Source organism: Phaethon lepturus, unplaced genomic scaffold (assembly GCF_000687285.1).
Source record: "Phaethon lepturus isolate BGI_N335 unplaced genomic scaffold, ASM68728v1 scaffold11245, whole genome shotgun sequence".
In the NCBI taxonomy this organism is placed as follows: Eukaryota; Metazoa; Chordata; class Aves; order Phaethontiformes; family Phaethontidae; genus Phaethon; species Phaethon lepturus.
In genome coordinates this window covers 1-23,187 of record NW_010541225.1, presented here as the reverse complement: position 1 = coordinate 23,187, position 23,187 = coordinate 1, and the positions used below count along the sequence as shown (strand labels likewise).

The window sequence follows — 23,187 nt, the reverse complement described above, 5'->3', positions numbered from 1 at the left end:
ACGGGAGCGATGGTCCCAGGCAGTGACGGAGGCGTGGGGGACCTCCTACGGTGGTAGAACACATCATCTCACACAAAGCTCCGGTCCTTGCTGCATGGTTCCACTGGTGGTCCCACGGGCCAGCCAGGCATAGGGCGCTACTTTCAGTAATCCATCCAAATTCAGATACCGGCTGTGACCTTCTGTCTCCTGAAAGCTCCTCTGTACTTTCAGTTACTGTATTCATCCCTGTCTTGTCTGAGCTGCTTTGTAGCTATGTTTAAGTAGGTTTTTTCCCACCTCAGAGACTACTGTATTTCAGCCGCAGAAAAAGCTGTATCTTTATTTTGTATATATGTGTGTGTGTGAATGCAAACATATATAATGATTTGTAAACACACATATAGACATTTACCTACACATAACAGCCTATGTTTGTATTTAGAGCTGATAATAAAAAGCCGCCTCTCTGGAATTGTCTGTCTGTGAGCTGGTGTTTGATATTTAATACATCTTTTGGTCCAGTTGCCACCAGTGTATATGTTATTCATGCCTTTATGAGCTCAACCAGCTGGCAGCCACCCAGAGGGCTTAACCTCTCCCCCAGGCTAATCCAAGTTTTTTCCTTTTTTGTAGCTGGCTGTACCGGATCCTACCTTCAGTCTGCCACAAACCCTTCAAACCTCTCGAGGAGGGCCACTTGACACACAACTGGGATGAAGTTGAGCCCGATCCCAACCAGGTAATGGTGCTGGAAAGAGCCGTGGTCCTGCCACAAGGACAGTCAAATATTAAGCTAACCAGGGGTGCAAAGGCACTGAGCTGCAAGAGGTCTGAGGAGAGCCATAGGGAGTTGGGGTTCTGGCCAACACAGGAGCTGGGTCCTGACTGCCACCCAGTGTTCCTCACCTACGGGTCATCCAAGGAAGGTCAGCCCTCAATGTGGTGCTTGCTGCTTCCCACCTTGATGGATGCTTGTGCTGCTTCCCAGCATGGCCGCAGTGTCTCAGGGTTCGGTCTGTGCTCTCTAGCATCTCCCTTGGGGGCTCCTGTTGGCCACCTTTCAGGCTGCTCTCTCTTCCTCTTCAGTGTCCCCCGTCAAAGGCTCATCATGCCTCAGCCCCGCAGGCAGAGCAGCAGCGCATCTCTGCCATCCATCCCCTCCTTCCCTGCGCTTTCGGAGAGGCTGCTGGCTGCCAGCCTGTTTCTCTGCAGCCCTCGTGGGAAATCAAGCTTCATTCTGGAGAGTCGCGCAGAGACACGGCATTTGTCTTCCTCTGTTACGGTCTTGCCATCATCTTTAATCATGATTTCTTCCCTGCCAGCCCCAGAACATTTGGCTTTGCTAATCTGACTCTCTCCTCCTGCTGTTCTCCTGTCAACATCATCTCATGGTCATCAGTTTTTACCCTTCTTCGGTTTTGCCCTTTGATGCATCATCATTAGCTAATTTCCAGCCTCCCAGCAGCCTCACAATTTGTCTAAATACTTTCCCAGTTCTGCTGGAACATGTTTTCCAGCCACTGACCAAGGAGCGGTGACAGGGACCTAAATACAAATTTAGGTCCCTTTGGTGCTTCTTCCCAGATGAAGCCCCAATGACTTCTGTCACCTCATCCATCCCCGATGCCCTTTTGTAGCCCACATCTACGTTACGGTTATCTATGATTACGTCAATTCCAAGACGCCCGGCTCTCAAGCACCTCAAGCCATTTACGCATAGTACATCTTTTGCCTAAGGGAACAGCAACGATGCTCCTGCCCACTCTCTCTCTCTCACCGATTTCAATGGCAAGCATCAAACCCAGAGGGGTTATTTCCTAGCAGTAAGTGGAAGCTGTCTTCCTGCTTTCCTTCTCATCCTCTCTGAAGCAGAGCCAGAGACCAAGTTCAGTTTGTTAGACCAGACCAACGCTTCCCTGCAGTGCTTTGTGTTTTGCCCACCTCACTTAAGGAGCTTTCCCAGTCATCATCCATCTAAAAGGATGGCCATATGGAGGTACTTTTTGCAAAGCCCATTGAAGTCAATGGGAAAAAATCCTTTAATGTTGCCCAAAGACAATGGCAGAATTACAAAAGGCACAGTGGACAAAAAAGAAAAGGGGAAAAAGATGATGAAAAATATGGGGTGACATCCATGCAAGAAATGCTGAAACTGAAAGCTCTCCAGCCTGGAACAGTTGACCAAGGGAAGCTATAATTGAGAGGCAGGGAGAAAATGAATACCAATAACAAATGTCATGTTAAAAAATAAAAAAGCATAAACTGTGAAACTTCTTGATAGAGGATGGAGGTGGGTTCAAAAAGTGATTGGACAAACATTGGAGAGAGAAAAACTATAAAGTAATAGTAACCACAGAGGTGCCATATCTCAGGAGGTTCATGGACCATACAAGCAGGGAAACAACAGTAAAAGCTTCTCTGTTTTAAGCACCTGGTGCTGGCTGCCTGCTGGCTGTCTTGGACTTCTCTTCTGGTTCAGGGCGCTCGTTCTTCTCTTCATCGGTGAAACCCAAAGGCAGCAGAGTCACATCGGACAAACAGCGTGCAGAGCTGAGCAGGGGCTTAGCAGTTTGCAAGCGTTTCTGAGGAGAGGGGCTAGACACCATTTTCAGTTGTGACCAATGTGCTGGATGACGTTTCCTGCTCTCCTTGTCCCACAGGAATGACAAATGTGGAGGTGTCCACAGGGACCAAAGTGAAAATGAAGCTGTTATGTAGGAACTGCACTATCCTTATTATTTCATCTGTTATCTTCCGTATTCCTCAGTGAGAAAATTTGCTTCCCTTTAGACCATCTTTATACCTAGCATTTATTTATCTCCTTTTCCCCATTCTCCCTCTCCCTCTCTCTCTCTGTCCTGTTTTCTGGGTCTTTTCTCTTTGTCCCTCTGCGTGTCCTTTCTGTCAGTGATTCCCAATGGGTTCTGTCGATGGTTCCAAATTCCCAACCCTGAAGGCTTAAAACAATTGTTAGTGGAACAGTTCACATCGAGATGCCACCACTGGCCTTCACAGCTGCTGTGCCAACGAAACGAAGAGGAGCCAGGGAAGGTCTCACTGCTGGGGGTGGCAGCAGGCTCAGGAGCACCTTCTGACTGTGCTTTGTGTTGACTCTGGTTCATGTCTGGAAAGCAGTCTCAGAAACCAAAGGAAAACACGCTTCAAAGAAGTCTGAAGGCAAAACCTGAGGTTCACCACCATCTTCCTGTGAGGGGTCGATACCTTGCAAGGGTCATATTTGACCCACTGGCAGGTGTGCTTGGTGCCTCCATCCAGGACATGCAGCTTCTCCAGCAGCCTCTTCCCCTCCGCCCAGCAGCCCAGCAGTGTGACCCTGAGCCCGCACCGGCACGGAGCCACCCAGATCTCCTGGGGAGGAAAACGTGGCTCTGCCCAGCAGCAGATGGAATGGGGCGAGGAAGGGATGAGGGATGGATCCGACCCAGGCAACCCAGGGCTGCTGCAAGGCTGTGGCGGTGGGATGCCCTTGGAAAGCAGATGGCTTCTTTCTTAGAGCAGAGCAGAGAGGTCCAAGCTGCGGGGCCAGGCCTGGGGTGCAGCTGATTAATTAGCCATGAGCCCCTGCTTCTCTCAGCTTTACTCGCAGAGGCACTCGCTGGGCGCAGCTGCCTGTTTTCTCCCGGGGCTGGCTCTCCTGGAGAGCCTGACAAGTCTCCTGGGCACCCACATCTTGGTTCAGGTTTGGAAAAATTCCCTGAGGCTTGGGGGAGTTTAGTATCTTTGTATCCCATCCAAATTTAGCTGAAATTTCATGTAGCTCAAAATTTTTGGGAGCGGCAGGCACAGACACAGAGGCCCATAAGCTTTGTTTTCTCAGCGCACCAGCCTAAAAACACCTCAAGAACTGCCAGGTCGGGCAGCTAAAAGCAAGAGAATGTTCTTGTGGATGCCCAGAATCACAGGCACTTTCATCTGGGGTCAAGCGTATCGATGCAGAAGATACATCTGGCAGCTGGCCACATCAACATCCTCCTTATTTTGGGTGTTTGGGTTGGTCTGCACTGAACCCCCGCAGTGAGGGGCTCTCAGCCTCAGCACCTCGTTCCCAGGAGCTGCAAAGACCCTTGATATGTCATTAGCGGTAATAAATACTTCAGGCTCCTCTGGCACCTTCTGCCTGAGGATCTCGACAGGCTTTGCAAGAAGCAATTAGTGCTGCTCGCAGCTCCCACTCACACAGGTAGAGATATTTCTGCTTCGGATGTGGGGAAAATGAGGTGGAGCAAACTGGAACGTCATGCTCAGGTCACGGAGTGAATCATCCAGCGGGACGTGGAGCACGGGACCGTGACGGTTTGGCTGTGGAAAGCTGCCTCATCTGAATTCTTTTGCTCTCAACAGTGTTGTTAGTTGTAGAGGAAGAGAGAGATTGTAAATGGGATTTTTTTTTTTAACCTTGGCACTACGCAGGCCTCCCGATCATTTTACAGAATTATAATTAAAAAGGAAAAAAAAAGCTCCATAAATCAAAAGAAACCTGTAAACCAAATCAATCAAGGCAAAGAGGAAAGAGAAAGCTACCTCACCTAGCAGAGGGCAGGGAAGCTGGGGGCAACTGCTTTCTTTTGAATTGCCACTATTTGCATTATAACCACTGGCATAATTGTCTTGCTTTTTGTTTGCTGCACTCTAGCTGCGATGGAAACCTTTCGAGATCCCAAAAGCCCCTCAGAATAAGCTGGACTTCGTGAGCGTAAGTTGGGGAACCAGGGCACGCGGACATCCTCCATCTCCGCTCCCCCTCGGAGGGTAGCAGGGCACACGGGATGTTCAGCATGGGGCTACCAGCAGTGGTTTTGACACCTCTGGTGTCAAAGCAGAGCATCTGTGGGGGAGGAGAGGATCCCAGATTTCAACCACCTGACAGTAGGCTTGATTCTCCTCGTTGCTTTCCAAGGAACTCTTCAAAAAAGCCCCAACCCCCAGCTCCCCCCAGCCCTTGGGCTGGAAACCACCACCTTACCTAGACTGCTAAGAACCCCCTGAGATACTAAAGTGAAGCCAACGTGTTTGACCAAAGGCTGAACATGGACAGGCCGGCAGCGGTACGGGAAGCAGGGAGAGGGGGGCGAGCCCCAGCAAAGGGGTGGGATGAGGGGAGGGGAGGGGGCTGGCCCCTGCCCCACCGCCCCCCCCCGCCTGCCGCTCACTCCCTGTTTGCCCACAGGGACTGCACACGCTGTGCGGCGCCGGCGAGCCCAGAGGACGCAATGGCATCGCCATCCATGTTTTCGTCTGCAACACCTCCATGCTTGACAGGTCAGCGACATGGCCGAGCACTGGGGGAGCGGGTGGGGAGCCCGCAAGAGGAAGAGGGAGCTGGGCATGGGGATGCAGCAAGAGGGAATGTGTTGGATCCGGGTGCTCTTGTCCCAGGGATCAGAGCTGCTCCTCGGAGGTCAACATGTACGCAGCCTCTGATGGGCATCACTACCCTCTGCAGCGGCTCACGGGGGACGCTAGCCCTGCTCCCCAGTTTACAGCACATGATGCCCCCATGGCCACAAAGACAAGGACCTGGAGAGGTTGGAGGATATCCTGCTTCCAGGCCACACACATTAAACCTCCCTGCCCCCTCTGCACCGGCCCGTATTTTGCATTCACTGACCTGCAAATATCATTCCTGGTGCCGAAGGGAAGACCTCTGCCACGTCAATCTCACAACTCAAAACTCCCCAGCTGTAGCTGCGGTCTGTGGCTGGGGCTTACAGCACCTTGACCTTCCTGTTCTCCTTTTTCTTTAGATGCCTTTATAATTCAGATGGCGACTTCCTAATTGGTGAGTTGATGCTTTGGCTTTTCCTTTCCCCCACAAGGGTCTACCTGGGTTGCCACCTGCCTGCCTCTCGTTCCTCCACAGCCCTACAGCCAAGATTTGGAGAGGAGGGTTGTCTTCACCCTCATGCCATCCAGATTTGGTGGTCTGGCACCAGCTGGGCTGTTGGGCAGATTGCTCTGCTCCCGTTCAGCTCAGAGAGCGCACGTCTGTGCCAGACCTCAACTTTGTTTATGAGGAGTGACCCAACTTCCTTGGCATGGTGCTCAGGGACCATTTCCCAGCACTCCTCAGATTGGTAAACCACAGGCAGAGGTTTTCTGGAAAACATAAGCCTCAGGATTTCTGAACAGTTTACAGCTAGATGCCTTCGTTGCTTCAGTCCAAGAGTATTTGGCACAGCAGCTTAGCTCCTGCACTCTGCCAGCCTCAGGCAACCAGGCTTCCATGATGAGTGTTGAGGTTGGCACCTAAAAGTGTGCACATGCCGAAAAATATTCTGAGTGGTATCAGAAGGCTGATATTTGCTTGAACTTAGGAATGCCTCAGGGTCACGAACAGAAACAATCCTCTCATAAAATAGCTATTAAATTGTTCTCACTCACCTCCCTCACTACTGAGAAGTAAAAGTCCTAGGACAGGTTTTGAAAATCTGCTTGTTTTTCAGGTCACAATGTGAGCTCTCCCATGCCAGGACAGTCCAGGAAATATTGCAGTTGTTAGGGAAGCATTACTTCTACCCTCAGGAAGCAGGGAGAATTAGCTATTCCCAGATATCTCACACTGCTGGAGTCAGGACAAGGATGGGTACATGCACTGTTTTACGTAAAGGTCACTATATGGACAGGTTTGGCCCTGAATATACCAAGACCCATTTACCTGGACTTAGCATCTGTGGCATAAACCCTACGTCAAGGTGCTGCATGGCTTAACTTCACAGGCACCTGCTGTGATGTGGGGCCATGGGGCTGGTCTGGAAGGTCTCCCTACAGTGCAGACATCTCTGCTGCAAGGCTCTGCATGTGAGATGGAGCCTGGTCCCACTACAAAACACGGTCAGAAAGGGCCCGTTGCTCTTCCTTGGAGCCCAGATGCTCTTGTGGACAGAGAGGAAGGCATTCACCACGTTGCTTCAGCTCCTCTGCCCGCGTTTTGTTTCCACAGTGCCCCAGCAAGGGAAACTGCTCATCACAACTGAGTTTGGGAAGATGCTAGTGGAGCCCAATGAAATCTGTGTCATCCAGGTAAGGGCTGACTGCACCGTGCCTGTGGCTCAGAGCCCGACGTTGGAGCAAGCCAGAGCCTGCATTCAGCCATTTGCGGATTGTGAGGAAAGTCCTGGGAGGGTCCTAGTATCTTCCTTTATTTTCCAGCAAGGAATGCGTTTCAGTGTGGAGGTGTTTGGAGAGACCAGAGGCTACATCCTGGAGGTGTATGGGGCACACTTCGAGCTGCCTGACCTGGGGCCCATTGGTAACAGTCTCCCATCAGACCTACAGTGAATTTCATAGAGACAGCCAGGAATTAGCAAATTCATGCCAAAATCCATGCCCAAATCCATCCTTTTATCTCCTACATAATAGATCCTCCCGTGCACACACTTCTTCCCAAAAATGCTTTCCATCCCAGCACTGTTATTCCCCAGCAAAGCAAGCATCCCCCCCACAATGTGACAGCCCAGTTGTCTCCTGGGACTGAAGGGACTGTTTCTCTCCCCTTTTTCCCCTTTCTCTTCTCCCTTCTGATCTGGGAATCCCCATCTGCTGGCTCTGAATATGTTCCTACCAAAACAAACTCAAAAGGCCATCATCACTGATCCCCTTTACTTACAGATACAGCATAAACTGGAGTAATAGGAAATAATTTACCTGGTAAAAGGAAAGACAGATTTCAGAGGCAACAGATATTCTTGAAGCCCCATTTTAGATTTAATCAAATGTTTTTCCCCCCATCTTTATGAACAGAGGTTCTTAGAGCTCTAGAGCCTAGAGTGCCTTAGTGTCAGAAGTTGTTCTCCTTGGAGAACTTGTAATCAATAAAATGAGCAGCACAGAACTGGGATCAGCAACACATTCACATCTCTGTGTCGTGCTGCCAGATCTGCCTTCACTGAGCACAGGTCTAGCTCTCTCTTAAATCACAGATCCTCTCTGCCAGCTGCCTCCTGGTCTGTGCAACGTCACGGATTGCGAAGGCAACAGCCTCTTGCTGCTCTGGCAAAGATTCTGCAAGGGTGCGTGGCATCTGAAGCCCCGCCATCCACGCTGTGATTTCCCAGCCAGCTTTCTGGAGGTGCTTAGCTCAGGTTATCTCACATGTCTTATCTCTGGAGCACTCACCTCCAAACTTTTCTTGCTCAGAAAAACACCTCCTGGTTACTGCTACTAAGATCATCTCAGGGAAAGGAAGTGAAACTTCCCTTGTGACAGCTAAAATAACTACAAAACTGGTACCAATGGTTCTCCACATTCAGACTGGAGTTCTGGGGTTGGTTGTTTTTCATCTTAGGTTGGGTTTTTTTCCCCCACTAGACTGTGCTTGTTTTATAGCTCTCAGTGAGATCTAAAAGACTGGCCACGATTGAAGTAAACTGAGTAAGTATTATCAATCAGTAAGAAGCTTGGCATGGCCCATCTGCATTCAGAGGGCCTTTGCAAACATCTCATGGTCATAGTGAAATGGAAGCCGGTCATTCTTGCTGTGGGGAACCGACCTAATTTGCAGCCATTTAATGGGAACCCACTCAACCATCTCTCCCGTGTGACATGCTGGGCACATCTCTTTCTGCATCAAGCCTACGGTGATTTTTCAGCAGCTTTCCTTTCAGCCAGCTGAGGTTACCTGCCTTCACCCACTTCTTGCGCTCTGTGCCTGCTCCACTTGATTACTGATATCGTTGCCCAAGCCTGTTTGTAACAGGTTTTCCCATTAACTATTTCTTCAGACACTGTTGGACTGGGTTGGAGGGGGCGGGGGGTGTCAGTCTCCAGAAGGCAGGAATCTTTATAAGGTTTACTTTCTGGAGAAAAGAAAATGAGTGCACTTGCCTGTAAACCTTTTCAGGAGGTGGCAATTATAAGAGCTCCTCTTCTCACCACCTACCCGCCTTCCCCTCAGAGACCAAGATCCTTTGTATTTCAGTCTTACTTTATTCTAACTTCACTTTTCACTTGAAAAATGACAGCTGGAGAAAAGCACTGACTGTTAAATCTTAGCAGCAGGTAGTAATGTCTGCATTTTTATCCAAGAAATTCAAAACCACTTTGTAACAATAATACTACTAATAATAAGAAAAATACTTCAGCACCCATATGGTGTTTTGCACTTTGAAAATGCACTCCTCACACTAACCAACCCCTCAGTGTGCCCAGAGTCTGTAGGTAACACTAGCCCTTATTTTACTACTCTTTTTGCAAGCATTCAGGAATGTATTGGGCCCCCTCACGACATACCTCATAACTTCTGCACGGCTAAGTGTCCAACCAGCAGGATGTCCAGGAACAGAGAGCATTTCACCCTCCGTTTTTTTCTTAATTCCTAGTTACTGCATGCCTTTAGTTGGGGAAGAAGTACTAATCTTGTTCAGAAGGCCACTAGGGGAGACCTGTCTCAGTCACGTATGAAGAGCATGGACTTAAATGCTAGGATGTATTACAATTACCTATTTATAGGAGCACAAGAAGTACATGACTATTTCAGGTTTCATGGTGGGCCAAGAACCAGTAAGGACATTCAAAATGCAGAAGGGCACCCATGAAGCCATGAAATTGCACCAGCCTCTTACTTTGCTTGCAGGTTGCCTCAAGAGCTCTGGTGTCTCTTTTTCCTTTGCAGGAGCCAATGGCCTGGCCAACCCACGTGACTTCTTGGTGCCTGTTGCATGGTATGAGGACCGCCAAGTGCCGGGGGGCTACACAGTGATCAGCAAGTACCAGGGCAAGCTGTTTGCAGCCCAGCAGGTGAGGATGCCCCAGGAGAAGAGGCAACACTGAAGCACAGTGACTGCCAGTGCATGGCCTGGGATATGCAACTCAGTAGCGTGCACATAGTCTCAGGAGGTCCTGCTGGGTTAAGTGGAGCAGGGCTGAGCCCTTGACTTGTTGGGTCATTCATCTTCCCAGGTGAGGCTCCTCAGTCTGGAAAATGTTTGTGAAGACTTCGTTGCCCAAAGGGTCAATGATGGACTTTGCCTCACTCTTTCCTTATGTTTATAGTGACAGAGTAGAAAAGAGGAGCTGGGGCTGCTGTGAAAAGCCAGGGTTTCCTTACCAGAGATCCAGTGTTGCAGCTGGCCTTGTTCAAGCACTGCCTGGGCACCCAAAAGCCCCTAGAGACCAAACCCCAGAGGGGAGGCTGAGACTCACCAAGTGGAAATGCTGAGGAAAACCACGTCCTTGCAATGTCGGGCTGTGCCTAAAGGGCTTCGTGCTCCAGGCTGCCAGTGTACCTCTCACCGGCACTAAACTCATTTTTAATTTGGGAAAGAGCAGTGCCCTGCATATGTGTAGCAAATTGGAAGGCTGTGTATGGTAACCGTCTGCCTTTTTGCTTTGGTAGGATTTCTCCCCCTTCAATGTTGTAGCCTGGCATGGGAACTACACACCGTATAAATACCATCTGGAAAAATTCATGGTCATTAACTCTGTTGCTTTTGATCACGCGGTAAGTTCTGGAGCTGGGTAAGGCAGAGCAATGCTGCATGGATACTGTACCATCCAAACTCACCTTGAGCTCCAAGGGCTCAGAGCCTGTTAAAAAATATGTTGTGCTCTAAGAAAGAGTATGAAATCTCTTGCACTGCTTTCCTTGGGCCCAAACCAAGCCCTTGTAGAGAAAGACAACCTCTTCTGTGGTCCAAAGACATAACTGGAGGTTGATCAGCTTCTTAAACTGCTTTATGCAGCTTAGCATAGAATTTCTGCACCCTGGAGGAGAGCTGAACACTGAAGCCAACACACACCATGCTACTCAGCAAAAAGACTCCTGTTTAAAATTCTTGCCTTGACTTACTTCTTGCAATTGCATAGACTCCTTCCCCTGATTCCTCTGAGCCCAGCACTGAAATTCATTCGAAGAGCTGGCAGCTTTCATTGCAATAATTTCTAGATCTTATGGAAAATAACTAAAGGCAAAACTAATGTGAGGAGCTCTTCTAAAAAGGAAACCAGCCCAGTGGGAGAGCTGCCCACAGCGCTGCCACCTCTTGGCACCGCTTCTGCAAGTGGGTGTGCAAGGAGACTGGAGCATTTCTAGTGAGACAACCAACAGAAAGTATTGTTTAAACTCCAGAAAAACCTGCCAGAAGGACAGTTTTGGGATCAAAGCCCAGAAAATCACTCCACTGGACTAGAGACTTCAAAAATCCTTGAAACAAGCCATAATTTCTCTGCACTTTGTTCCCCCTGTTTGTAAACTAGCAGGGCTGTGAAGCTAGATGCCTCCAGCAGGATGCTCCTGTCCTCTTAACCAGCTAAGGAAGAGGTATGTTTTCATGGTAGGAGAAGTGCTGGAGACTGCTCCTGGAATTACAAGACAGGCTTGCAGGGCTGTCCCTCCCCTGCATCTGTGCCACCGGCATCATTGCTGGGGCAGGGAAAGCTCTCCAAGGCCACCTAAAGGAAGAACCATCCAGCCCCATCACTTGTCTCCCATGTTCTGCATGGGATCAAGATGCTGGGTGCTGTCACACAGGGTCACAAGTCTCACCCACACCACCAGAGACAAGTGGTAAAAGTGTTTTGGCAAGGGAGAGGCTGTATCAGTCAGGTTTACTGTCTGGATGACCTGAGCAGATAGCTCTGAGCCCTGCTCTGTTTCATGCTTTTTGCTTCGTTATTTTTTTCAGGATCCTTCCATCTTCACTGTCCTGACAGCCAAGTCGACCCGTCCTGGAGTGGCACTTGCTGACTTTGTCATATTCCCCCCGCGATGGGGGGTAGCTAACAAGACCTTCCGTCCACCATACTACCACCGTATGTCTGCTCTTTGTTGGTTGTGCTTGAGTACAGGACTGCAGGGAAAAAACAAGCCTCCATCTATTTGAGAGCACGCACAGGGAAGAAGCAGTCTGATTTGCTGCCCTTGGCACAGTTAGAGTCAGCTTCTTGGAGTCAGTCAGTCCTCCCTGGAAAATTAACAAACCCAAAGATGTTCCTATTTAGAGCATCTCAGGCAAATTCAGAGGCGATGGGCTGGTGGTGTGGGCATAGATGGATGCGTCTGTACTCAAGGGGGTCCCACTGGGACCGGGTGCATATTGAACTTGGCATTGCACAAATGCATCAGAAATTGTCCTGTCATTCAGCCACGAACTGCTTAACATCATTATCTCATTAGAGTACATAGATAAAGAACAGGAGAAAGGAAAATACATCACAGGTGGCGAGAAGCAGAGAGACATAGAAGGTGCCCAAGGCCCTCACGGTGTAAGGTCAAAGTTACAACAAAGAACTGAATTGATTCTTCTGAGCCCTTCTTCACCACCTGCACAGTGATGGAGGTACCTCTGGCACTTAAGAAGCCTTAACTGGGCTCCTTCTCAGGCAGTTGTTTTATTTGGGGGGAATTTTGTTGCCCTCACCAGAGCTGGTTTCTTTTTGGCAGTTTTTTGGTTTCGTCTTGGCAGAGCATGACCACATGTTGCATTGAATGGATGCTATAAATCCAGTTGCCCACATGGGATTGTCTTTCCAGGGTATGGATGAGGCAACCTGCTTTATGAGACTGAGGGGGAAAGCTTGCTCGTGCTGCGCGCTACTTCCGTCGACAGCTAAAAAGGCCTCATCTCAGAAGCTGTCAAGGTCACACTATGGTCCCTTTGAAGGGCTCAAAGGCTTTCTGCACTAACTAACCACAGTTTAATAGCCAGCTCCTCCTGCTACTTAGACATATTTCCAAGCGTCTTGGGGGCTGGCAGAATTAGCGGTGCTTGCAAGCCCTGTGTGCAGCTGTGCCGCCATCTGAGTAAATCCCACAGGCAAAAAGTCCTGCCCTGTCATTCTGCTTCCATTCCCAGTAATGAGTGTGACATGGAAACATGTCTGCTGACCAGCTGGGATAGTGCCAGGTCACAGCTACCTCTTTTATTAGACCCTAAAAGGTGAGACTCACTGCTCGTTTACCACAATGAAGTTGCTGTGCATGAGCAGAGCTTTGCTAACTTTCCACAGACAGGTAGTGTTTAACAACATGAACTTGTTCAACCTTGCTTATTCTGCGGTAGAAGATGGCTGAAATAACTCTCCTTCTCTTGTCTGTGTGGTGAGCTAAGAGCACCCATGCACATAGCTACCAGAACTACTCACTTGACCACAGTACCTCAGCCATAGGCTTGAGCACTGTGATGAGCAAGCTGGTTGTCTACTCTAGCCCAGCCATGGAGGGGCAGAACTTGAGTGGGTAAGGCAAGGCAGACATCGCAACAGTCAATTATCAAGACGCTGCACGTTAATTCCCTCTGAAATCAGTGCAGTGATGAGAATCTTGTACCGTTAGAGAGGCGTAACAAGACAGAGCAACTCTGGGGTAGGAGTAGCACATGTTCAGTGCTGCTGAACTCTCTTCTCACCACATGTCTTACAAGAGGCCTATTTTGTTTTCCAGAAGTTCCCTGTTGCCTCTTCTTCTCATGTGCAGTGAAAAGCCTGGGTTCAGAGAACTTTGGTGCGCTCAGAGTCATGATTTTTCATCTTGCCTTAACTTCTCCCCAAGTATAAATATAGCAATGGTGGACCAAAAATTTCCCATACAAAGGTGGCTGTGCAGCTCATAAATACTGATTTCTCTTTGTCACCTTTCTACATCCCTGGAGGCTGTGAATTACTTCTAGGGTGTCTGGAACACAAGTTGAAAAATGTGTCTGATTGATACAGCTTTTATACCATATATTACATCTGTGTCTGGGAGAGTACTTGCGTGATTCTCATGACAGTGGGACCTAATACCTAATGGCCACTGAGGGATTTTAACATCACAGCATCCTGCTTGTAGAGGACAATGCTATTTTACCCATAGGGAATGGAGGCATGCCTAGGTTTTTGGAGTGATGTAGGAAATCTGTGAAGAAGTAAGAAATCGGACTCAGCTCATCTCTTAAGTCCTAGCCTGGTTTTCTACTCACCGGCCCATTCTTCCTAAGCAATAGCATGAGTCCTGCTGCAGATGCGTTGGCAATCCAGCTCGTCAGGTCTGTACAGCAGTCTGAACACACCAAGCCCAATACATGAGAGAGTTCAATGAAAAGCCTGTAACAATCCAGTCTTACATGAGATACTGACAGCTTGGGATGAAAATTAGTAAATGTTTGCATATACATATACACCAACTCTGCTTTGAGCTAAATTAGTTTTGCTGTTAAACATTTCAGACCCTGGATTGTACTTAACAAAGACCAAACTTGTGGTTAAAAGGGGCTATATATAACATAGCTACAGAAGCGTGTCCTGGTTTTGCAAAAACTGACCGCTAAGCAGAAAGTTGCCGTATTGTTTAGTCACATCAGGTCTACTAAAGCTGAAACCTTGGGATGGCAGTTGTGAAAGTGCTTCTTTTTCTGGGAGCATAACTCAGTAAGCACTGAATTGTTAGATATAGCCATCCTTAACCTAAGTTAGTGGTATATTACTCCATTGGTTTCAGAGGGTCTACTTAAAAGTGTTCTTCCTTGGCGAAAGATGAATTTGGCCCCTTGTCTTTGCACACACAGTGGCTCTCAAGAAATAAGTAAATAATGCACAAATCAAAAGCATAAGGCACTGAAGCGCCTGGCTGGACTGGAGGTGGTAGAAGAATATCTACCACTGGAGGTGGTAGAAGAACAGCAGAGCAGGCTTTCTCACCAGACTGCCAGCCAGGCATTTTGTGCCTCCGTGCCTGTAACACAGGGATGACTACACTGAACTTTCTTTCCAGCGCTTTAAGATCTCTAACCCAAGTCTGCAAATATCAGGTTACACCAGGCAGTCTGTTTGCAGATGTAGTACTTACTTACACAGCTCGAGGTGGCAGGAAAAGCACAGGTCTACCAACACCAATGCACCTTCATTAGGGAGGTCTCGGTTTCTAAATCCAGATAATTAAGGGCAGAATAAAACCTGTACAGCATTGCCTGTAGGATCCCTGAGGTCTTCTCCTGCGCCGCCCTGCTTAGGAACCTCCACTCCACCCACTGCCCGACCCAGCTTAGCTCGTGGGTTTCAAGGAGCTTGCAGCCCAGCTGTGGTGCTTCCCAGTCACACTGTCTTGCAACCTCTTCTCTATGCCTCCTGCAGGGAACTGCATGAGTGAGTTCATGGGGCTCATCAAAGGCCACTACGAAGCAAAGGAGGAAGGCTTCCAGCCTGGAGGGGCCAGCTTGCACAGCATGATGACTCCTCACGGGCCAGACGCTGACTGTTTTGAGAAGGCGAGCAAAGCCAAGCTGGAGCCTGAGAGGGTTGCAGAAGGGACCATGGTAAGGAGCCAAGGGAGACAGTAAGATTTCAAATACCGCACACCATAGTGTGGCTGTGCCACTCTCATAGTACAGCCTAGCTTCTTGCTGGCAAGTGGGAAAAAGTACTTGGACCAAACAGCTGCAGCATTCTCCTCACTTACCAACCAATCAATCAGCACCATTCAACTCCCAGGAGCTCCCCTGGGGACATGCGATGCCAGGTAGCTTTGATCATCTGCCCACATAAATTGTTGCCTGAGCAGGAAGCCGGGAATTTTCACGCTGATTAATTTAATTTTTGTCTTAGCCTATGGAAAAAGAAACTAAATCCCTGACCATCTCCACCCCCTCAAATCTAATGATGATCATCAACAGACCTTGAACTAGAGCTTTTGGAACAGCCTGGCCTTCCTGGGTATGCAGGGAATCTGAAGTCACTCCTGAGACCTGGTTTGCAGCATTGCAATGCCAGCTCTGAAGAGCTTTTTCCCCCTGGGTTGATGGGGCTGGAGGCAGAAGTTGGCAGGGCTGGACCATGTGTGCAACTCCTGTTTGTGGTGGAGCAGAGCCACCTTGCCTAGATGCAAACTCTTGCCCTCTTGCCTTAACCTACCTTCCCACTTCCCAACAGGCCTTCATGTTTGAATCATCCCTCAGTCTGGCCGTCACCAAATGGGGCCTCCAGACCTCCAACCGCCTAGATAAAAACTACTACAAGTGCTGGGAACCTCTGAAAAGTCATTTCAACCCTAAGTGCAAGTAAAGTGAAGTATTTGTTACTTGCAACACGTGAATGAAGATAGGGAAATAAGCATACCTACGGGTGGTGGCACAAGTTGACTCGGGCAACGCAGAGTGCTCCAGCACAGAACAGCATTTCTAGCAGCCACCGACCCATGAAAATGATCATCCCTATGTAACTTGGGAAATGCAGTAAAAAAACATCATTATTCTTATCTTTCAACTATCCAATTAAAGTTTTCCTGGTGACATGCTGAAGCTGAAGTACTTGCATGGCTCTCACTACCTGTAGTTGGTGTGAATGCTGTACCTTGCGCGGATACAAGGTAGCAGCCAGCCCCTGGTCGCAGGGCCGCCTGAAAATGCAACCCCGTCTGCCTTTTCACAGGGAGCAACTAGGGATCAATAAAGCATTTTCGCTGTCTGTAGAGGAAGAGCTTTCCAAACAGAGCTGAAGGCTCTAGCAGACCTAGGCCTCTTATTAGAGCAGGCCTTTTCAACCTGCTGCTCTGTGGAGGGTGCCAAAGAAAGACTTGATTGTCAGGAAAGTAGACCAGAAATTAGAAAAGGCTGGAGAACCCAAAGCGCTTCACTGCTAAGTGAGGGAAAGCTTCCTTTCCAACCCCATGCTCTGGCCATCCTTCAACATTGACTTGTGTGTCAGCACTTGACAAATTCTCTCCCTAGTTAAGTGCTAATTTGCAGCACAGCAAATGCAAAAGGCCTTGTCTGGCCAGTACAGGCATTTGTTCCTGGGAAGGTACCTGGAAGAAAGTTCAAGTGCAGACAACATCATGGAGGTTCATTGGGGTATGCAAGCCTCACCCCCAGGTGGCAAGTTCCACAGGGTGGAGGCAGAAACCAAAGCCCCAGGCAGGCTGGGAACCAGGAGCACAGCCCAGGGACCTCAAGTCTCAGGCCTGTGCTTTAGAACGTACCCACGTGAAACAGTTACTAAGCTTGGTGCCATCAGGATCATCTATGTTCCTTACTTCCCAAGAAAAGCAATCTTCAATTTTCCAAAAGAGAAGGAAATGTAGAGCTGCAACACCTAACTTCAGTCAGCTACATCCATCATTGGTTTTGGATCTGCACCAGACCCTTGGGGGAACAAAAAGCATCAGCTTTGAGCGAAGTATTAAATTAAAAATCTACAGGGAGATGTTTGCTCTAAAATAGCCAGCTCAGAAAAGGACATTCAGGAGAATCAATTTGCCAGAGAAGCTGATTTAATCAGACTGATCCAGGGATAAATGAGGTCTAAATGTTTCACAGGCAGAGGGGAAAAGCTTGTTTTCTGTTTGCGACCTAAATTATCTCCCAGTGACCTGCAGGCTTGAGTTTTTCTTGCTCTGAACTCATCACTGAAGCAAACACAGGTGGTAACACATCAGTCAAGGGTAAAATTCCACAAGGCACATTTTCACTCTCCTGTCTTCATCCTTTCTGAAGGGCAACTCCCCTTACCTTCCTCTACGCACCCAGCACCCCTGCCTCAAACCACCAACCCCACCTCTGGCAGCATAGCACATTCCTTCCTTGCAAGAAAACAGCTTGGAGAGTTCTGCAAATGAGAGAGAAAAGTAGGGCAGCCTTTCCCCAAGCACCATGCTCAAATCTGCAGGGATGTTAGCATCAGATGCTCTCATCTGCAAAGGAAAGGGCTGTGGCAGGTGCCGCAAGCGTCAATCGGAGGCTGACCTAAAAGACTAGAGGCGCTGCGCGCATCCACAACCCATCCTGAACCATTTGCTCAACTGGCCTGAAACAAATACAGCTGCAAGGGAGAATTTACATGTATGGCAACTCAAGTTCCAATTAGCTGAGGAAATGGGTCCTGGGAGATCAAATTAGTTTGTGGCAGCAAGAAGATAGTTAATTTAGCAACCTCAGACAAGCAATTATTTCTTTCCCTCAATACCACTTCCCCCACGCATTGATGCCTCTCTTTCTGCACTGACCCACAGCCGTATCTTCTAGCATCATTTGTGACAGTCTTTTAGAAGCTGTTCTGCACAGAGAATTATTTAGTTTTGCTTTAGTTAAGCTAGCAGAAGAACAAGCTGCAAAGACAGGTGCGAGAGGGCTGTTGAGAGCACAAAAGGGATTGCTAAAGCAGGCCACAGCCTTGCGCGGCTGCTGCACACAGCCTTACTGCCAAGCCCCAGCTGCTGGAACTTTTCATAACCCAGACAGGAAAGGGAAGAGCTACACCAGGAAACACCCTTTCTTTTTAATATTAAAAAATAAATAATCAGGAAACACAATTTTACTGTGAGAGTGACTGAGCACTAGCACAGGTTGCCCAGAGAGGTTGTGGAGTCTCCGTCCTTGGAGATATTCAAAAGCCATCTGGACACAGTCCTGGGCAGCCTGCTCAAGGTGGCCCTGCTTGAGCAGGTGGTCAGACCAGGTGACCTCAAGTAGTCCCTTCCCACCTCAGCCATTCTGTGAAAAAGCTCATCAACTCACTCTAATGAAGAGGGACTGCAAACGGCCCATAGTCACATCCTAATCATGAAGGGAAGGGACTTTGCAGAGCTGCTCTTGCTGACTTCACTGTCAAGAACATAGGCTGCTTTCCCAGCAGGCAGAGGGAAGTTTCCAGCTTTTGCATCAGATTGAGTTTTTGGCATTGACCTCAACATTTGTGAAGAAACTGTGGCAAGAAACTGCTCCTGTATAATGTCTGAAGAACAAGGGTTGTTTGGATCATGATGGCACCTACAGGCCATGTGAAAATTCAAGTCTGAATTAAAATATCTTTTCCTTGCACTCACACCTCAGTATTTTGGCAGTAACAACTCCAGAGCCCCCTGTACCAGTTGACCTGGTGTCATGGTTTAGCCCCAGCCAGCAACCAAGCACCACGCAGCCGCTCGCTCACTCCCCCACGGTGGGACGGGGGAGAGAATCGGAAGGGTAAAAGTGAGGAAACTCATGGTTTGAGATAAAGACAGTTTAATAAGTAAAGCAAAAGCCGCGCACACAAGCAAAGCAAAACAAGGAATTTGTTCACCACCCCCCATGGGCAGGCAGGTGTTCAGCCTTCTCCAGGGAAGCAGGGCTCCGTCACGCGTAATGGTTTCTTGGGAAGACAGACGCCATAACTCCGAACGTCCCTCCAGCCCTTCCTTCTTCCTCGTCCCAGCTTTATATACTGAGCATGACGTTATATGGTAGGGAATATCTCTTTGGCCAGCCTGGGTCAGCTGTCCCAGCTGTGTCCCCTCCCAGCTTCCCGTGCACCCCCAGCCTGCTTGCTGCAGGCCAGCATGAGAAGCTGGACTGTCCTTGACTGCTTAGCAACAACTCAAAACATCAGCACCTTATCAACATTTTCTCATCCCAAATCCAAAACATAGCCTCACGCTAGCTTCTATGAAGAAAATTAACTCTACCCTGGCTGAAACCAGGACACCTGGGCAGAAAAGACTGGGATTCTTGTAAGAATAAGCTGAGAAGACATCTTTGCATTCTCAAGGTTCAGTTACACCTTGTGGGGTTGTTTTTAAACATGGCCCACTTGCAAGGGTGAAACAGAATTCTCCTACACTATAAGGGAATCAGTGTCAAAAATAAAACCCCTTATCTTTTTATGCACTCACAGGAATCACAGAATTAGTGGAAATGCTAGTCACATATAGCATGAGAGTGTTCAGCCCACTATTTCCAAGTCTGGTACAGTAATTTTATCCAGAAGTTTATTGCAATAAACAAATGCATGGTTTAGGCTTATATTTTACTAGGGAAAAGAAAAATTAACTCAACTTATTAAAAGCAGTCAGGCAGGCTCCTAAAGTTATTAAAAATGTATCACAGAACCTGCTTATTATCCAATTAGGGCAAACCACATAGCCAAACTGACAGCAGGAAGAAATACCTAGTGGGCAAACAGCAGCTCTTTACTAAACTGCTTTAGGCTTGCTTAACATTTTAGCCTACTACTAATTTTAAACTTCAGCCTGTACTGCCCTGACAGCAGCAACTTCTGCAGTTTAAAAGGAGCCTCTGTACATAGACCAAAGGAGTACAGTGGTTGAGTATCTATCCGCGTTAGATATAAAGATCCTGCATTTTTGCGCTTTCCATAGTTGTTGAAGACGCAAGACAACGAACAAGCAGTTAAGATTAATTCTTATGAAGGAGAAACATCAGCACACAATACATCTTTATTTTATTTATAGCCCATGAACAGCACTGCAATTCCAGGAACTTAAAATACACTCAACGGTTGGTGGTATTTACCTTCTTTGATAAGCTTCTCTTTACGATCCTGTGGAAGAAAGAGAACATTCATCATTATCCTATTAGAGAAGAAGTTTCAATCAGCCTTGGCTGAGAAACTAGTCCTAGTATTTCAGCATGGACTATAGGAAGATAGCACCACATATGATCTTAATGGTCCTTTCCAATCTAAATGATTCTATAAGCACAAACTCTGCTAACAGTTGCTGTGGTTAAAAAGCAAAAAAGAACAAGGAATTTAGCTTCACCTGCCAGCTATGGAAGATGTGCTCAGATCGACCTCTCTGCACATCTATTCACCCTCAAAGGCCAGCAGAGACCAATTCCTGTGATGTAGTTTCACCAATCTAGTTGCATCAGTTATTTATACATTTAGTTTCTGCCTCCTCCACCTGTCTGAATAATCCAGTTTAGAGATCTAATTATCATAGAATCATAGCATCTTTGGGTTGGAAGTGATCTTTAAAGGTCATCTAGCCCAAGTCCCCTGCAATGAGCAGGGACATCTTCAACTAGATCCGGCTGCTCAAAGCCCCATCCAACCTGACCTGGAACGTTTCCAGGGATGGGGCATCTACCACCTCTCTGGGCAACCTGCACCAGTGTTTCACCACCCTCACTGTGAAACATTTCTTCCTTAGATCTAGACTAAATCTACTCTCTTTTAGTTTAAAACCATTATCCCTTGTCCTATCGCTACAGGCCCTGCTAAAAAGTCTGTCCCCACCTTTCTTAGAAGTCCCCTTTAAGTACTGGAAGGCTGCAGTAAAGTCTTCCCGGAGCCTTCTCTTCTCCAGGCTGAACAACCCCAAGTCACTCAGCCTGTCCTCACAGGAGAGGTGTTCCATCCCTCTGATCAGTTTTGGGGCCCTCCTCTGGACCTGCTCCAACAGGTCCATGTCTTTCCTGTGCTGAGGGCTCCAGAGCTGGACACAGGACTCCAGGTGGGGTCTCACCAGAGCGGAGCAGAGGGGCACAATCACCTCCCTTGACCTGCTGGCCACGCTGCTTTGGATGCAGCCCAGGATACAGTTGGCCTTCTGAGTGCACATTGCTGGCTCACGACCAGCTTTTCCTCCACCAGTACCTCCCATGTCCTTCTCACCAAGGCTGCTCTCAATCACTTCATCCTCCAGCCTGTACTGATACTGGGGAGTGCTCCAACACAGGTGTAGGACCCTGCGCTTGGCCTTGTTGAACCTCATGAGGTTCACACTGGCCCATTCCTGGAGCTTGCCCAGGTCCCTCTGGATGGCATCCCATCCCTCAGGTGTGTCAACCACATCACTCAGTTTAGTGTCACCTGCGAACTTGCTGAGAGTGCAAGAATTACGGAGAAACTTCTCAGTACTTGCCAAAATGGGCCTGTATTCACTTTCAGACCGTTTGTATCTCACTCTGCAGTCAGGTACCTTTCTGACAGGTATTGTTACAGTACACAGACACTGCAGATATTGCCCAGATTCCTTTGCTGGAATCTTGATAAAACCAGAAGACTTGCTTAAGACTTGACAATTTATCTTTTGCTCTCCCAGACACACAACAAACACTCCTCAGAGAAAGAGAGTATAATAGTTACTGTGCTTTATATACTACCAGAAAACAAAGAAAAATCCCCAAACATCAGTAAGGGAAACTGAATAAAGGAAAACAAATTGCCCTGGAGACTACATTAAAGCCTTCAGCTTAAATATTCCCAGGCAAGTACGTCTAGATTTCACTCACAGGTCTATTTTCAATCACTCACATGCCAAGCCACACTTGGTGGCTAAGCCCAAGTGTGGTTTTACGTACAAAACAAAACCAGCATGACAAAATACTGCAGAGATGCTGAAGTCTCAAAAACCTTTACATCAACATGCTCAGCATGTTTCCTAAAACCTGTATTTTCAATTCATCCTAGTAAACAGCATTTCCTACAAATATTCTGTTAGTTTTAATTGACATTTGTGCTTCCTTGTTTATGACTTGATCTAAAAATGCTAGTTTTGTGCAAAAGAAGGAAATAAAAGGGTTTTACAATAGCCACAAATTCACGAGCTACAACAGCCACCATCTGGCAGTCACCTAACATTTTCTTATGTATGTATATAGCCGAGTATTTTCAGAATGATCTACCATTGCTCAGATTCTGACACTACATTTCAGGAGTTAGAAAAGAAGCAAGATAAACCTTCCAAAATCTTAAAAATCCAGCTGAGATCAGGTGTTGTAGTCAGCATAAGTACTCCCCCCCTTTTGCTTCATGAGATTAGGGAAATGGTTAAGCAATTCACAGAGACCTTGGTAGGTCTGTCATCCATAAGCTCCCTGTTTATTTATTTAAGAAAGCGCAGTTACTGCATGTTAACACCTGAAAATAATATGGTTATTATTTGAATGAAAATTATATGGTTAATTTACACTGTCAGTGCTACAGGGAGCTTTACTATAGCAAAATATCCTGATCAGGGAAACTGTGAGTGGCCACACCCAAGGGTACAATAGAGGGCTCTTAGCACAGCAGAAGTTTGCAACCAGTTATAACGTTTTGAGATAGTAGGCTCAGTATCAGCCTTCCTTTCCTCATTACTTCAATGGTGTTAGTCATTCTTAGGTGCAAGAGGATCCCAACAACTAAGTCTCCAGGCAGATCTACATTTCACATTTTGGTGTTCACTGATGTTCAGTGCTGTCAACTGACTTACCCTGTCAGCTTTGAAGACAGCTGCCCAGAAGAGGAGAGGACCTATAGCAAAAAGAGCTCCTAGAAAGGACGTCTTAGGTGTCGGGCGGAAAGTAGGGTAGACGTTCTGCGTCCTAGCATAGGCCCAGCGCGTCAAGGCAGGATCTTCCTGGATTGGAAAGAAGACCACAGTGAGGCCGCAGGGGCCCTGCAACGCCCACCCGTCTCGTCGCAGCACCGTTTGCCCCTGACGCAGGCTTGGGGCCTAGAAAGCTCCCGGCTGCCTCCCGGCCTGCACCGCGAAGGGCGCCAAGGTCACCG

General features: G+C 47.9%; 2 protein-coding genes across 2 annotated transcripts in view; one reads left to right on the top strand and one right to left on the bottom strand.

The window, feature by feature from the left end:
- HGD (homogentisate 1,2-dioxygenase) overlaps window positions 1–16,213 on the top strand; it is a 25,342-nt gene extending 9,129 nt beyond the window's left edge. The window contains exons 4-14 of the mRNA XM_010287672.1: window positions 616–721; window positions 4,637–4,696; window positions 5,171–5,262; window positions 5,748–5,782; window positions 6,944–7,023; window positions 7,153–7,252; window positions 9,614–9,738; window positions 10,337–10,441; window positions 11,625–11,751; window positions 15,049–15,230; window positions 15,844–16,213. Coding sequence (XP_010285974.1) covers window positions 616–721; window positions 4,637–4,696; window positions 5,171–5,262; window positions 5,748–5,782; window positions 6,944–7,023; window positions 7,153–7,252; window positions 9,614–9,738; window positions 10,337–10,441; window positions 11,625–11,751; window positions 15,049–15,230; window positions 15,844–15,975 — 1,144 coding nt within the window. The 3' untranslated portion in view covers window positions 15,976–16,213. The remainder of the gene's footprint in view (window positions 1–615; window positions 722–4,636; window positions 4,697–5,170; window positions 5,263–5,747; window positions 5,783–6,943; window positions 7,024–7,152; window positions 7,253–9,613; window positions 9,739–10,336; window positions 10,442–11,624; window positions 11,752–15,048; window positions 15,231–15,843) is intronic.
- Window positions 16,214–17,588: 1,375 nt separating this feature from the next.
- On the bottom strand, window positions 17,589–23,035 carry NDUFB4 (NADH dehydrogenase (ubiquinone) 1 beta subcomplex, 4, 15kDa; the record flags this gene model as incomplete). Its single annotated transcript, XM_010287673.1, has 3 exons — window positions 17,589–17,602; window positions 20,202–20,229; window positions 22,889–23,035. Coding segments are annotated over 3 exons (189 nt in total), but the record flags the coding sequence as incomplete, so codon positions are not given.
- Window positions 23,036–23,187: the final 152 nt, after the last annotated feature.